This window comes from Siphateles boraxobius, unplaced genomic scaffold, assembly GCF_051911475.1.
Source record: "Siphateles boraxobius isolate OS27281-9 unplaced genomic scaffold, OSU_SipBor_1 29, whole genome shotgun sequence".
Lineage (NCBI taxonomy): Eukaryota > Metazoa > Chordata > Actinopteri > Cypriniformes > Leuciscidae > Siphateles > Siphateles boraxobius.
In genome coordinates, this window is record NW_027508908.1 from 1,159,154 (window position 1) to 1,174,150 (window position 14,997).

At 38.3% G+C, this 14,997-nt stretch overlaps 1 protein-coding gene across 1 annotated transcript in view; it reads left to right on the plus strand.

Moving 5' to 3' along the window:
- Positions 1 to 14,997, plus strand: part of usp34 (ubiquitin specific peptidase 34) — a 78,598-nt gene that overhangs the window by 6,686 nt on the left and 56,915 nt on the right. The window contains exons 3-15 of the mRNA XM_077245885.1: positions 433 to 904; positions 2,847 to 2,897; positions 4,244 to 4,393; positions 4,486 to 4,553; positions 5,849 to 6,041; positions 7,009 to 7,070; positions 7,148 to 7,229; positions 7,349 to 7,441; positions 9,561 to 9,686; positions 9,844 to 9,973; positions 10,661 to 10,791; positions 11,380 to 12,110; positions 14,085 to 14,299. Of these exons, the coding sequence (XP_077102000.1) occupies positions 433 to 904; positions 2,847 to 2,897; positions 4,244 to 4,393; positions 4,486 to 4,553; positions 5,849 to 6,041; positions 7,009 to 7,070; positions 7,148 to 7,229; positions 7,349 to 7,441; positions 9,561 to 9,686; positions 9,844 to 9,973; positions 10,661 to 10,791; positions 11,380 to 12,110; positions 14,085 to 14,299 (2,504 nt within the window). The remainder of the gene's footprint in view (positions 1 to 432; positions 905 to 2,846; positions 2,898 to 4,243; positions 4,394 to 4,485; positions 4,554 to 5,848; positions 6,042 to 7,008; positions 7,071 to 7,147; positions 7,230 to 7,348; positions 7,442 to 9,560; positions 9,687 to 9,843; positions 9,974 to 10,660; positions 10,792 to 11,379; positions 12,111 to 14,084; positions 14,300 to 14,997) is intronic.

A 14,997-nucleotide genomic window follows, 5' to 3' on the forward strand; every position in this document is an offset into this window, starting at 1 on the left:
CACCTCTTAGAACACATGTCCAATATGTTAAATTCCATGATCCTCTTCCAGAAATTCTATAAGGGACTTCCAAATCTGTAAAAATGTCTTCGGTTATCAGCCATCTGATCTTTTCCATATTTAACACACTGCTAAAAGCCACACTTCAAATTTAGGTACAAACTCTTTGTTCCACATCAACAAAATTGTATTGTCTGGATTTGATTAAGGTTATAGGTCACTAAAGAAGGGGCCCAGCCTAATATTGCAACACTGGGATCATGAGGAAAATCAGTCTTAAGTTCCTTTGAGTAAAAACAAAAAACCTCAGACCAGAATTTACATATTTCTGGGCAGAACCAGAATAGATGAGCCAATGTACCCTTAAGCCAAAATATTACTGAAGGTAGAACTTGAATGATGATGGTTGATTCTCTCTGTGTTCGTTTGCAGGCAGTGTCTGTGCTGTTTTAAAGAATACAAGCACCTCGAGGTGTTCAGCCAACTGGTTTATGCCCTCATTAACTTGGTCATCGCCCAAGTAACCAACCTTAGGGACCGCTTACGCAGTGGCCATGGCAACAGTAGGACTGAGGGGGTGGAGCCTGAATGGGGCTCCGCCCAGCCACAGCCGTCGCCCAATGAGGACGAGCCCTTGAATGTGGAACGGGACTCTGCTGATGAGGACGGTGCAGCAGAGGATGGTGATCAGCACAAAAACCAAAAGCAGGGGGTCAAACCGGACCCCCAGCCCAGGCTCAGCGAGCCCGCGGCGGGCGAGAGCGGGAACGAGAGCGGCCTGGACCTGTTCGCATCCTGGAGCACAGAAGACCAGGAGAAACTGCTGCTGTGTGCCGCCAAGATCTTCCAGATCCAGTTCCCCCTGTACACGGCCTACAAACACAACACACACCCCACTATAGAGGTAATGCATGCTCGCATATACCACGCTCTGTGTTCCTGAAGGGTTTTCCTGAGGCTTTTAAAGTCCGCATTAACCGCACGTGGCGACCGACATTTTCAGAGTGAAACGGAATATTAAATGAGGAAAATAAGGGGCGTGGCTTGTTTTTAACACTCTGGGAATTGATTAGATATAGAAAAGTAGGCGTACCATTCCCTGTCAAAGGTCTAGATATTGCGTAGATTATGAATAAATTCGAGATTGCGAAGACAAATGTTTTCAATTAATTGTTAAAAGAACACTATCTTGATTCATACGCCCATGTGATCTCATTCCTAAATGACAACAATTCGTCCGTGTCTATTAAACCTCTGACAAAATCACAGCGAACGCTGTGCCAGAGAGTGCAGTCGCCATGTTTAGGTGTGTAAAAGCTTCAGTCTTTTTTTTTTTTTTTTTTACCACACAGTATCATTATTTCTGTGTTACAAATATTCATATTATCACAGAAGTTCTGGGATAAACGTTTATAGGTTGGATATAAACACTGATGTTTACGTAACAATCAAAATAGAGTTAATCACCTTTTTAAAGTAACTTGGTGCTTCAAATAACGATCGTATCAATTACACCGTTACACCAGTAGGTGGCGATATGTGATGTATAAAATGTATTTCTCTTTGAATCATTGATTCAAGAGATTAGTTCAAAAACGCTGATTCATCCAGTAATGAAACAAGTGAAGTATTTAGGAGTGAGTCATTGAATCATTTATTTAACCTGATTTAAAAATTCATTCAAATTAATTAAACATTTTAAATAGACTGCAGCAATTAACATTTTGTCAGAACCTCTAGGAATTTACATGCTATTTTGTTAAGTTTCTCTTCTCGCGGGTGAATCCTGGAAGAATCATGATCTCTGTTTAAAAAAAAAAAAAAAAATTGCGATTCTCGATTCATCCAGAATTATATTATGGATTAACTTGCATGGATGAATTGTTTACCACTAGACTAGTACGGTGCGCTAACAAAGTAATTAGGGTCCATTTTGACATTATGCCGACTTTAAACTTGCAATGAAACAGAAGTAAGGTCAGATCTTTTCTTTAGTATTGTGAAAAATGCTCTGCGCATCAGTTGTTGATTGGATGTTGAGATGTGGGCGTTGCACTCAAGCGAATGCGAGCTTGCAGTCGATCGTGGAGGGACATGGTTATGACATGTTAATGAAACGATACCGTTTTTTTTTAACCAGCTTTGATATGAATTTCAACTTTTGTTTCATTTGCTTTAGTCATCAAGGTACCGCTGAAAAATATCCCATCACCAATCCCAAAATAACAATTGGTCCTGTTTTTAGTGCTTTTTGTGTAGATGTTAAGTCACGCAGTCATAAAGTACGTTTACATGTGCAGTTATGATCAGGTTTTTGTGTAGCTGTTGGACCGACCGATAAAGCCTTTAGTGTACATGACACAAAGTGTAATTGAATATTTGAAGGATTAGATACACATAATGTGCCACTTTTGTCTTTCTGATCAAGCTCACACGATGTCACGGCCAACTGTAGTGCGATTAACGCAAATACCGAACTAAGCCGTATTTACACCACAATTTAAAAAGACAAATTATGTCTTTATTCTGACTGAAATCAAACAGTCAGTACCAAGTACTTGTGTCCATTTCTACTTTATCAGAAAAAAATGCACTATGGAGGTTTTTAATGGCATTTTTAACCTTCTTTTAGGCTCAATCGAGGTAAAATACACACACAACACAAGCATTATACACCATTTTATACTCTTCCAGTTAGTGCTTTGTTATTCTTGAATGATTAGGATGAACTGAATAACCTCAACACACAAGAAAAACTGTGTTCTGTGGTGTTCGTAGTTGCTCACTACTGGTTTTATTTGGATCGCTCTCTTTTTTTAATATCCATTTGTTGTTTTTGCCCTCAGGATATTTCGGCACAAGAGAGCAATATCCTCGGCTCTTTCTGTGATATGAATGTAAGTCTCTGTCTGTCTTTCTCTCACACACACACACACACACACGCGCGCACGCTCTCATGATGATGGGCTTGATTACACCGTTTAGAGACAGTTTATGAGCTCAGTATATGCTGAGTGGACGCTGCAGGACTAGACTTAACTGACTCTGACTTTAAGACTACTGGGTGTGGCTTGTGTGTGAAAGTACGGGATGTTCTTTGTTTAGATGTTGCTTGGCGTGATTCATCCGCTCCTATGAATCATCAAAGATTTTAGTGATTTCAATTTAAGCTATTCATCATTCAAACTCTATGTAAGAATGCTTTGAAGTCGAATAAATGAGAATTAATATCGGCATGTCTTTGCAGTCTATAAATAGTGCTGCCTGCAACTGCTTTGACAATCAGTTCATCTGTGGATTATTTCTTATAAGTTTGTGTTAATGTTACACGTTCAATAACGAATCAATAACATTTAATAATAAATATATGCACACAAATTACATCATTTACAGTACAGATGTTGCTAATAATTATTATTAAACATTACATAAAATATTTAGTGTATAATAATAATGGTTTATTATTAAACATTAAATATTATTAATTATGATTAATTGCATTGTTATTGATAAGTATAGTAATAATAATAATATATTTATAATATAGAATTACCATTATATATTTAGAATATATATATAAAATGTATTGTATTTTAAAGTGTATTAATAGTAATAATTTTGATTTATCATGTCTGCTTTTCTTACACATATTGTTAATTGTGATTAACTACATTAATAATTATTATTTTATAATGTTAATAGGTAATAGGTCATGTCTGTTTTTCATACCTTTAATAGTTATTATATTAATTATATTATTATTAATTCAATTGCTCTTAATAATTATTATATTTGAATAGGTAATGGGTCATGTCTGCTTTTCATACTTATTATATTTTATTATTATTAATAATTATGATTAATTACATTGTTATTAATAATAATTATATTATAATTTGAACAGGTAATAGGTTTCATCTAGTTTTCATACATATATTATTGTCATAACTGATTACATCATTTAGTAATTATATTTAATGGATATAGGTTGTGTCTGGTTGTCATACCTCATGTTTTCTGTATTTAATGTGTTATAGTTGTTTAATAATATATGTTTAGTCATAAGAATAACTGACAAAAGGTCTTATGAATCATGAGATAAATAAATTTTTGTGCGAATAATTTGTCAAATCTATGCATTTATTTGAATAAAAAAGTTTTTATGCAGATTTGATTTAGACTCACGATCATGCGGTTGATGAAGAGAGTGTTTAGAGTGTCGTCACATGCGTGTGTGTTTCAGGACGTGGAGGTTCCTCTGCACCTGCTGCGATACGTGTGTATGTTCTGCGGGAAGCACGGCCTCTCTCTGATGAAGGACTGCTTTGAGTTCGGCGCTCCTGACACTCTCCCCTTCCCCATCGCACATGCCTTCATCACCATCGTCTCTAACGTGAGTCCAAGCTCTGCGTCGCCCGATCAAACCCGAGTCTGACGTGTGTGTGTGACCTGTGACCAATCAGGTGTTTTTTTCTGTGCATACAGATCAGAATATGGTTGCACATTCCCGCTGTGATGCAGCACATCATCCCTTTTCGCACTTACGTTATCAGGTAAGAGCGCATTTCTAAACTGCTCCTAAAAGTGTACAATTATTAATTGTGTGCAGAAATATCGCATTTATTTCATCTAATCAATCCTGACTCGCTCAAAGACCAGCGAGACCGAGGCAGTGCAGAATCAAAGTACTCTTAGAAAGAGCGCTGCCGCCCGCCAAGAATCTGCGCTCGGTTGAGTTGCTAGGAAGAGCATCCCTCACCATAGCAACAGTCGCCACGGCTCTCCTCACATGACCTTGGGGGAGCCAGACGGCTGAAAGAGCCGGTCATGTGACTCGAGCCAGACCGGATTAGAGCAGAGAGAGAAGGAAGAAGGAAGAAGAAGGATTTTTCTCTAATGGAGATTTTTTCTGCTGGCCAAATGTTAAATGTTATGTAGTCCCACCTCAAAATTACTATTATATTTTAAGATTTATCATACATACACACACACACGCATATATATTTATATATACAGATACATACATGCATGCAAGCATACATTTATAATATTAAATGTTCATGCCATATAAATATTCATCCACCTAGAAAAATACAATCATCCCAAAATTATAATATTATATTATATTTGTTTTATATTTTTAATATATATTCATCCACCTTTAAAAGTAATCCCATCTCAAAATTATTATGTTTTAATATTACATTATATAGATTATATTTAATCTTTATACCATATAAATTTTCATCCACCTAGAAAAATCATCATTATATTATATTATATTCAAATCTACACATTTATATATAATTTAATTTTCCAATAATATAATAAAATGCATAATATTGTTTTTATTGAAAGTACATTGACAAAAGACAAAGAGACTGAAAATCATACAGCTATTATCTATTCCATTACATTATTAAACTATTAAACTGACACATTTAATTGAAAAACAATGGCATACAATATAAAATAGTTTATATGTAAATGAAATGATTAAGCGTCTGAAATGCTCTGTCATTTGTACTATTTTTTTTTATTTTTTACTTTTACTAGCTATTTCATGCGGCCTGATAGATCCTTTATGACTAGAAAGGGATTTTTTGATTCCGATCCTTAAAGAATGTTTCAGGTTTAATACAAGTTAAATCTCTGTGTAAAAAAAAAAAAAAATACAAATTACAGCAATGCACAGTCTAGAAGTGTTCTGTGTTGTTGGAGCTGTAAACCTGCGGTTTTGAAGAGAGTCTACTAGACGAATATTTGTGATTAGTTGTGTTTATGTGCCAAGCATCTGGTTGTATGTGAATCTCTCTCGCTCACTTTCTCTCTCTCTCTCTCTCTCTAGGTATCTGTGCAAGCTGTCGGATCAGGAGTTGCGTCAGAGCGCGGCGCGTAACATGGCCGATCTGATGTGGAGCACGGTGAAGGAGCCGCTGGACAGCGCGCTGTGTTTCGACAGAGAGAGTTTGGATCTGGCCTTTAAGTACTTCATGAGCCCAACGCTCACCATGAGACTGGCCGGACTGAGCCAGATCACGGTACGAGACGCACAAAAAACACACTTTTTTCATTGTGTCCAGTCTGTGCTTTAGTTGGTAATCGGTCAGAGCTCAAGTAAAAATCAGATTGAGCTCGCCCTTAATGGGGGTTTTCCAAATATTAAGCGGGTAGTAAGAAGAAATCTGGGTGTTTTTTTTTTTTATTCCAATTTTTGGGGAATTTCTTGTCAAGAAGTTTGTTCAGCCTTGTTTTTATCAGTTAAGAAAAATTTCTTTTTGAACTTTTTTTAAATTTTATTGATACAGAGAAGCTTATTCATGCTTTTATTAATGTAATGCTTTGTTCTCTTCTTTGAACCATTGCACTTTATCGCGTTTACAACCAGATTACTGACAAGAACAAAGTCATTTCATCGTATTACACCTGTTTTAGCTTCTTTGTTAGCTAACTTGTTTATTTAAGAATTGATTTTAAGATTTGATTGTTGACATATAAAGCTTTTAATGGTTTGGCACCCATATATTCTATGTTCACTTATTCATAAAAGCATGATAATTGGTACTCTCGTGCAGTGTGGCCGCCACGCGGCGTTTTTGCGATGTCTCCGCTTCTGCAAATGTTCAGGGCTGCAAACTCTATATGTGTATCAAGTTTCATGCTTTTATAAAAATGTGCACATCATTTTTACATATCGCCTGGACTAATAGAGCATTTCCCGTGAGGGCTCCTAAACTATGGAATAGTTTTCCTGTTGATATTAGATCATCTGAATGTGTGTTTGTTTTGAAATGTCGTCTGAAAACGTACTTGTATAGACGTGCTTTTAATATTTTGTGAGGTCTTCTGTGTATTTTGGGTTTCAATATTTTTTGTTTTTGTGTTTAGCTCTTCACTCATGTATTTTAATGATTGTGTTTTTATATTGTGTAAAGCACTTTGTGCGTTAAAAGTGGTATATAAATAACATTTGAGTGACTGACTTAACCTGTGCTTGTGTTTCTGTAGAATCAGCTGCACACCTTCAACGACGTGTGTAATAACGAGTCCCTGGTGTCTGACACCGAGACGTGAGTGTTTCGACTCCACTGCTGTTAGTAGTTCAGTCAAGCTGGACGTCTATTGACATCTTTGTTTCATCTCGCAGGTCGATAGCAAAGGAACTCGCCGACTGGCTCATCAACAACAATGTTGTGGAGCACATATTTGGACCAAATTTGCACATTGAGGTGAGGAGACTTTTGCACCAAAAACATTTATCCTTGTAGTTTTTTTGGTTGCATGGTTAGTTCTCTCTGGTTGCTGAGGTTTATTTCCTCTGATTGTGCTTGTATTGTTTCTGCTGTAGATCATTAAACAGTGCCAAGTGATCCTGAACTTCCTGGCAGCCGAGGGCAGACTGAGCACTCAACATGTGGACTGTATATGGGCCGCCGCTCAGGTACACACACACACACACACGCGCACACACACACACACAGACACACACACACACACATACACACACACACTCTTGCACTCTCACACATTCACACACACATACACTCGCTCACTCACATACACACACTCACACACTTTCACTCGCACACACACAAACACACTTACAAATTCTCTTACACACACTCACTCACTCACTCACATACACACTCACATATACACACGCACACACACACACACACACACACACACACACTCTTGTACACACATGCACTCTCACACATTCACACACACATACACTCGCTCACTCACTTTCACTCGCACACACACAAACATGCTTACAAATACTCTCACTCACACATACACACGCGCACTCTCACAAAAACACTCTCTCACACACATTTACACACTCACTCACTAACATACACACTCACATATACACTCACTCACACACTTTCACTCTCTCTCTCTCACACACACACACACACACTCACTCACTCACTCACTCACTCCCTCACACACACGCACACACACACTCACTCACTCACACACACGCACACACGCACACACACACACGCGCACACACACACACACACACACTCTTGTACACACATGCACTCTCACACATTCACACACACATACACTCGCTCACTCACTTTCACTCGCACACACACAAACATGCTTACAAATACTCTCACTCACACATACACACGCGCACTCTCACAAAAACACTCTCTCACACACATTTACACACTCACTCACTAACATACACACTCACATATACACTCACTCACACACTTTCACTCTCTCTCTCTCACACACACACACACACACACACACACTCACTCACTCACTCACTCACTCACTCCCTCACATACACACTCACTCACACACTTTCACTCACTCACACACACACACACACACACACACACACACACACACGCGCACATTGTTGTATAAAATCAATATCGCATTTGCACTAGTACTATTCAGGACAAAATCAGCAGTCGTGGGATATTGCTTAACTATACTATATAAATATGAGACAAACTCATTCTGGGAAATTTTTGCCCTGATATCTTGAATTTTAGGGGCATATAACTGAATTTTAGCATTTTATAGGCTTCATCATGCAGTGAAGCTGTTGCCCTGCTTCATGTTCAATCAACCTTATGAAATGATGTAAGATGCAGTTCTGGGGCGGGGCATGTGCGCTAATGCGTTAATAATTTTAATGCGTTCTTTTTTCCCATAAGTAATTACTTAAATGAATGCATTAAATCAACAGCCCTAATATATATATATATATTATTAATAAATAATTTAATTATAATTATAACAGCAATATAACTAATAAATGCAAAATAACTTTTATTTTATTTTTAATTACAAAATTTTCATACATGTTTCTTTTTGTAAATGTTGCATACTATGTTCTAAACTTTTTTTGAATTTTTATTTTTTATTTCTTTTAGTGAAACACATGCAAAAGAACAGAACAGAACCGAACAGTCAGGTCACCAGTGGTATCACATACAATTATGATTTTCATATGCAGTTAGCTTCATATCAGGGGTTACTTTCCCAATAATTCCAGAAGAAAGAGAAACATAAAAAAAATGTACAGGTAAGAACAAAAAATCGGCAGGCAAATATTTATTAAGTCCATAAAAGGTCGAAGTGCATTCAGTCCCCTCAAAAAACATACAAATCCAGTTTATTTTCATTGATCAAATAATTCACATACAGAAAAATAGGAAATGACTATCAATATATTAATACTGATATATTGCTAAAGTTTGGAGAGGAAGAAGGAAAAACACACTTAAAAAAAACTAATTAAAATGACAAAAACGCAACAAAACCGAAAACAAAAAAACACAGGCTTTCAGTACATAAATACTGAAATAACACTGCATACTATGCATTGAGTAATAGACGCTTTCCTTTAGAGCTGTTACAATTGTTGTAATTTTGAAGAGGTTTGACCATATTTTAGAGAAGATTCTACCCTCTTGATACAAGTACATGAAAACAAGAACACACTCTTTCTCTGTTCGGCCTTTGTGACTCATTTATTTGTGTCGTTAACTCAGGCCTCTGTGTCTCTGTGTTTTCTGTAGCTGAAACACTGCAGTCGCTACATCCATGACCTGTTCCCCTCGCTCATAAAGAACCTGGACCCGGTTCCCCTGCGGCATGTGCTCAGCCTGGTGTCAGGGTTGCACCCCAGCGCACACACCGAACAGGTACGCGGTTTAGTCACATGCTCAGATAGATGATGAACATTAACACACACGTTTGAGCTCTCACTCTCATACATTGGTGAATTTTGAGAGACTGAAGTAAATGTATTTTTACTGAGCCGTCCTGTATGTGGTTGCTGAGTTGTGTCTCTGTGCGCAGACGCTGTATTTGGCGTCCATGTTGATCAAGGCCTTGTGGAATAACGCCCTGGCTGCCAAAACTCAACTGTCCAAACAGAGCTCCTTCGCCTCCCTGCTCAACACTAACATTCCCATGGGCAACAAGAAAGGTGTGTGGTCAACAAGAAAGGGATCTCAATTAATCATATTAATTTATTTGCCCTTATGGCAAAAAAATAAATAAAATAATCTATTTATTTATTTTGCCTCCATGGCTAAGATAAATAAATAAATAGAATAGCATTGGTTTGCCACCATGGCTAAGGTAATGCTATTTTAGTTATTCATTTATTTTGCCACCATGGCTAAGTTTGTTAAATACATTTTTTTTCTTATCTTGTCACTATGACCAAGATGTGGTCAAAATGGTGTTTTATTTATGTATTTATTTTGCCACCATGGCTAAAATAATACTATTTTATTTAATTTATTTATTTATTTTGCCACCATGCGTAAGATAATACTATTTAATTTAATTTATTTATTTATTTATTTTGCCACCATGGCTAAGATAATACTATTTTATTTAATATATTTATTTATTTTGCCACCATGGCTAAGGTAATACTATTTTATTTATTTATTTATTCTGCCACCATGGCTAAGATAATGCTATTTTTTTTTATATATTTTTTTTTTTGTGCCATCATAGCTAAGATGATGTTAAAATTGTATTTATTTATTTATTTATTTATTTATTTATTTATTTATTTATTTGGCCACCATGGCTCAAATCAGAATCTCAGTGTAAAGAGTTTCTGGTTAAAATGTCAGTTTACAAATATTTCCTCCCCCAGGTTCTCCTGCTGGAAGCCCAGAGAGCAGTGACAACAGCGACACGCATCACAGTGGAGGAAGTGACATGGAGATGGACGAGCCGATCATGAGCAGCGGAAAGCGAGGGCAGCAGAGGCTGTCGGACACAGAGGTAACGTTCGCACACATACACATATAAACACACGACTACCTTTTCTGTGTAACAAGTCACATCATCTAACAGGAGGAGTTTGGAGTAAAAGCATGTTATTAAATGTTGTCTTTTGTTGGACAAGAGGTTCATAAAAGCTTCTCATGTTTGGAAAGATGTTTGACGCGTGTTGCTTTTTCAAATGCAAGTTGTAAGTGTGACTCAAACTCAGTGCTTTCAGAAGGAGCAGCGTTTACAGAGCCGTACATCAATGACAAGCTGCGCATTAAAAATAATTTCATAATCATGATAAGCCAAATCGGTTAAAGTGCGATTTCATGTAAATTGCGATTAATTGTGCAGCACTAATAATTTGTTTTTTAGTCAAGTAATAGGTGTTTTTTGCAAGTCAAGTAATTTATGCGGGGTTTTTTTGTCAAGTTATTTAGGTGTTTTTTGCTAGTCAAGTCATTTAGGTGTTTTTTTTTATTTTTTAGTCAAGTCAAAATCGGTTATAGTGCAATTTCATGTAAGTTGCGATTAATTGTGCAGCCCTATTTTTGGTATTTTTTGCTAGTCGAGTAATTTAGGTATTTTTTGCTATTCTAGGAGTCTCTGCAGGGCAGCTCGGACGAGACGGCCAACAGTGGCGAGGAGGGAAGCAGCAGCGGACGCAGCGAAGCCTCGAGCAACGAGGCCGGATCCAGTCGAGCCAGCCAATCAGCAGGCAGCCCTGGCAGCGAGATGCACTCCGACGACATGGCTGACAGTGAGGCCTTGAAGGAGGAAGAAGAGGAGGAAGAAGAGGAGGATGACGACGAGGATGATGACGAGGATGATGAGGACGATGAAGACGACAGACCCACCGTCACATCCGAGAGCAGTCCGCAAAAAGAAACCCGAGAGCCGTCTACATCAGAGTTGCGCAAACGCAAAGCCGGCGAAGCCCTCGGAGAGGTTCAAGGTCCAGAGCGTCCCGGCATTCCCGGACTTTCCAAAACAAAATCCATCCCTTTCACTCCAGAAGCAGCCGCTGCCATGGTTGGCTCGTCTTCCCTTAGGATCCTTGAACCCTGCTCTTCTTCATCGTTGTGCCTGGAGGAAACGTCGGGAGAACAGGCTGATCCCTCCTCACATTCCCAATCCCAGGATCCCCAGCACCCGCAGCAGGGCTGCCCTGAGATGGACTCCTCCGGTTCCCAAGAGCCGTCATGTTTGCCTCGATCGACGGACTTCCTGACGGAGGCCATGGGCAACGAGTTCTTCAACTGCAGGCGTTTCATCAGCCCTCAGCATCACCATCATCATCACCACCATCATCATCATCACCAGCATGATGGGTGAGGATACCTTTCAAATGTGTGGTTGACGTTTCTCTGCCAACACCTAGTGAGCTCCCTTACTGTCTAAAACTGTGCATTATGGGATTGGGAACTTACAGAGGACCGACCTGTTAAGGCGAGACACGGCAGGCAAAAACATAGTTTTTTTTTTCACTGGTCAATTTTGAGATTTTGGGATATTTGTCTTCAATAACATGTCTTCTTTCAGACTTGTGGTGAAAAAAAGTCCGAAATACACATTTAGGTCTTTATTTTACTACACTTTGTCTGTTTGCGTCTGTAGATTTCTCATAAATTCATCAAAAGTTGTCGTTATAAATCATCCCTCTGCTCCGCGATCGCGATCTGCACCCTGTCATCACACACACCGTTAGAAAGCTCTCTCTCTCCTGAACAAGACTGCCGGATCCAAATATGGTCATTTCCTTTTTATCAGCAACCAATCGCGAAAGTAAAAGGGGGGGATTTTACTCTAAATGCGCAATCTCATTGGCTGATGGTAAATATTTAAAGTCCGTTTTCTCAAAATGTCTTTTCTCTCATACTCCAAGTCCGAAATCTCCAGTTCAGTTGCACCTATATACACCAAACTTGCCAGTCTTGTACCTAGTCATATAATTAAGACATTTACAGAGGGATTTGTAAATATATTATTCCTAGCCTGATTTATATAACATTTTATTCCCAAAAACATGGCGAAAATCTTTTTTCTAAGGCTATTGGCAGTATATTCAGATTTACAGGATAACAAAAGTAGATATCCATAAATCCCTCTGTAATTTTTTCCCCATCTAATATGTGAACACAATGAAAAAATTATTTTGAACCTGGCTTTGTGCAATACTCAGATTTCGTTTTTTAAAATATATGCAAAATAGCGCATATTTAATTAGAAAATTCCTATTTAAACATTAAATTACAGAAACTTGTAATACATTTTTTTCTCATCCTAATGTAGGTAATCAACTGGCAAAGTTTCATGGTGATATCTGATAGTTAAAAAAATTACCCTATTCACCTGTAGTGTCTCGCCTTAAGCTTTTTGATTTTGTTTTGAAAACACATTGTTTTCACATGTTTGACATTGTTGCAGCTCCTCTCTTCCCAGTCTGTCAGTAACGCTCTGTTTAGTTCCTGTCTCTATGAAGCCCCTCCTTCTGAAAAGCACACTGTGCTCTGATTGGTGTGTTGTGATTGGTCAACTGCTTCAAACTTTTTTGGGAATTTCTAATGCAACTCGACCAGGCCTCGCTTCTTTTTTTGCATATCTCTAGGGCTAGAATTATTTAAATGAGGAATATTGTGACGTGTTTGTTCCCGAAAGCAAACTGAAGACTACAATGGAGGCGTTTCAGGGAGTTCAGAAACAGTGACACTGATATAGAGAATAACTTCTATCAGAGGGACTTTGTAACTTTGCTGACATTTTTCATGCTCAAACAGCAACATCACACTCTAAAGAAAATTGAAAAAATTGCTTTAAATTGCTGTCTATGTAGACGGCTTACTAGGTTTTGACAATAAGAGTAGAAGTCTGCAATCCTGCGGTTCAGCTCAGGATCTCTGGGACACGTCACAACAGTGCAGCGCGGGACTAGTTTTTGCTAGATTAATGTGTGCGGGAGGGAAGATACTGATATGTTTGTGGGAAACGGGAGAAAGAAATGACTCATGGGCTCCTGTAGTAATTATGATGATAATAATAACAGCACCGCACAAATCTGTCACTGGAGATCTGAAGCGTTGTGTGTGGGGAAATTGGAATTGGAATAGAATTTAACCGGAATGGGACTGAAAATTCAGCGTAGACCTCTTCCTACAGGCTTTTGTGGGTGAGAACGTTACAAAAACGTGAAATTGTTGGGCGGGAGCAGGATAAAAGATAAAGTAGTTTTGGTGGGAGCAGCACAGAATCACAGAGCTATTGTTTTTCTGGTAACATACTCTTACACACACTCTCTCTCTCTGCAGTCACATGGTAGAGGACATGCTGAGCGCCGATGACGTAAGCTGCAGCAGTTCCCAAGTTAGCGCCAAATCCGAGAAGAACATGGCAGATTTTGACGGAGAAGAGTCTGGATGTGAGGAAGAGCTGGTCCAGATCAACTCTCACGCTGAGCTCAGCTCACACCTGCAGCAACACCTGCCCAACCTGGCCTCCATATACCACGAACACCTGGTGCAAGGTACACACACACATCAGTGAGGCGCGGCACTGTGTTCATTTACACACAAGCGGGATTTCAGAGTATCGGAGCAGCACTAAATGACGTTTGAGTTGCTTATAACCCAGCAAGCAATAGCCATTTAGGTTTACTAGACCGATATAGTCCGACTCTGAGTAACCCACTTCTAGCCAAAAAATTTAGTTTTTGCCAAAATAACTTGCAAGATGTATGATATTCCATCATATTATCCAAGTCAACAGTGATTACAAGGGATTAGGTTTAATTTGTTTTGACGTTATCTAATTGATGACTAGTTTGTTCTTGGGCTATGATTAGACGTCTATTAAATTGTCACTGACAGCCCAAATTTTGCCTTGTTTTAGCTTCGACGTCTGGGCTGTGTTTGTCTTTTAAACGCAAAATTGCTTTCTGGGAACATGCATTTTAAACTGTAGCACCGCCCCAACCGTCTTCCCAAATCTGTAATGAGAATCGTTTATAAATCTGTTGTCAAAAGAGAAGCTTTAAAGTCTTTTTCCATCCAAATAAAAGCTGTTTTAATATTTGAAAGCATAGAAATGAACATAAATCTTAGTATTGTAATTTCACTCAAGTTAGAACTTTTACACATTTTTTTTCGGACAGGGAAAATGCAAAATATACATTAACCTTAGAAAGGAGAGATGCATTTTACCAGGTTGTAGCACTTGTGCTAA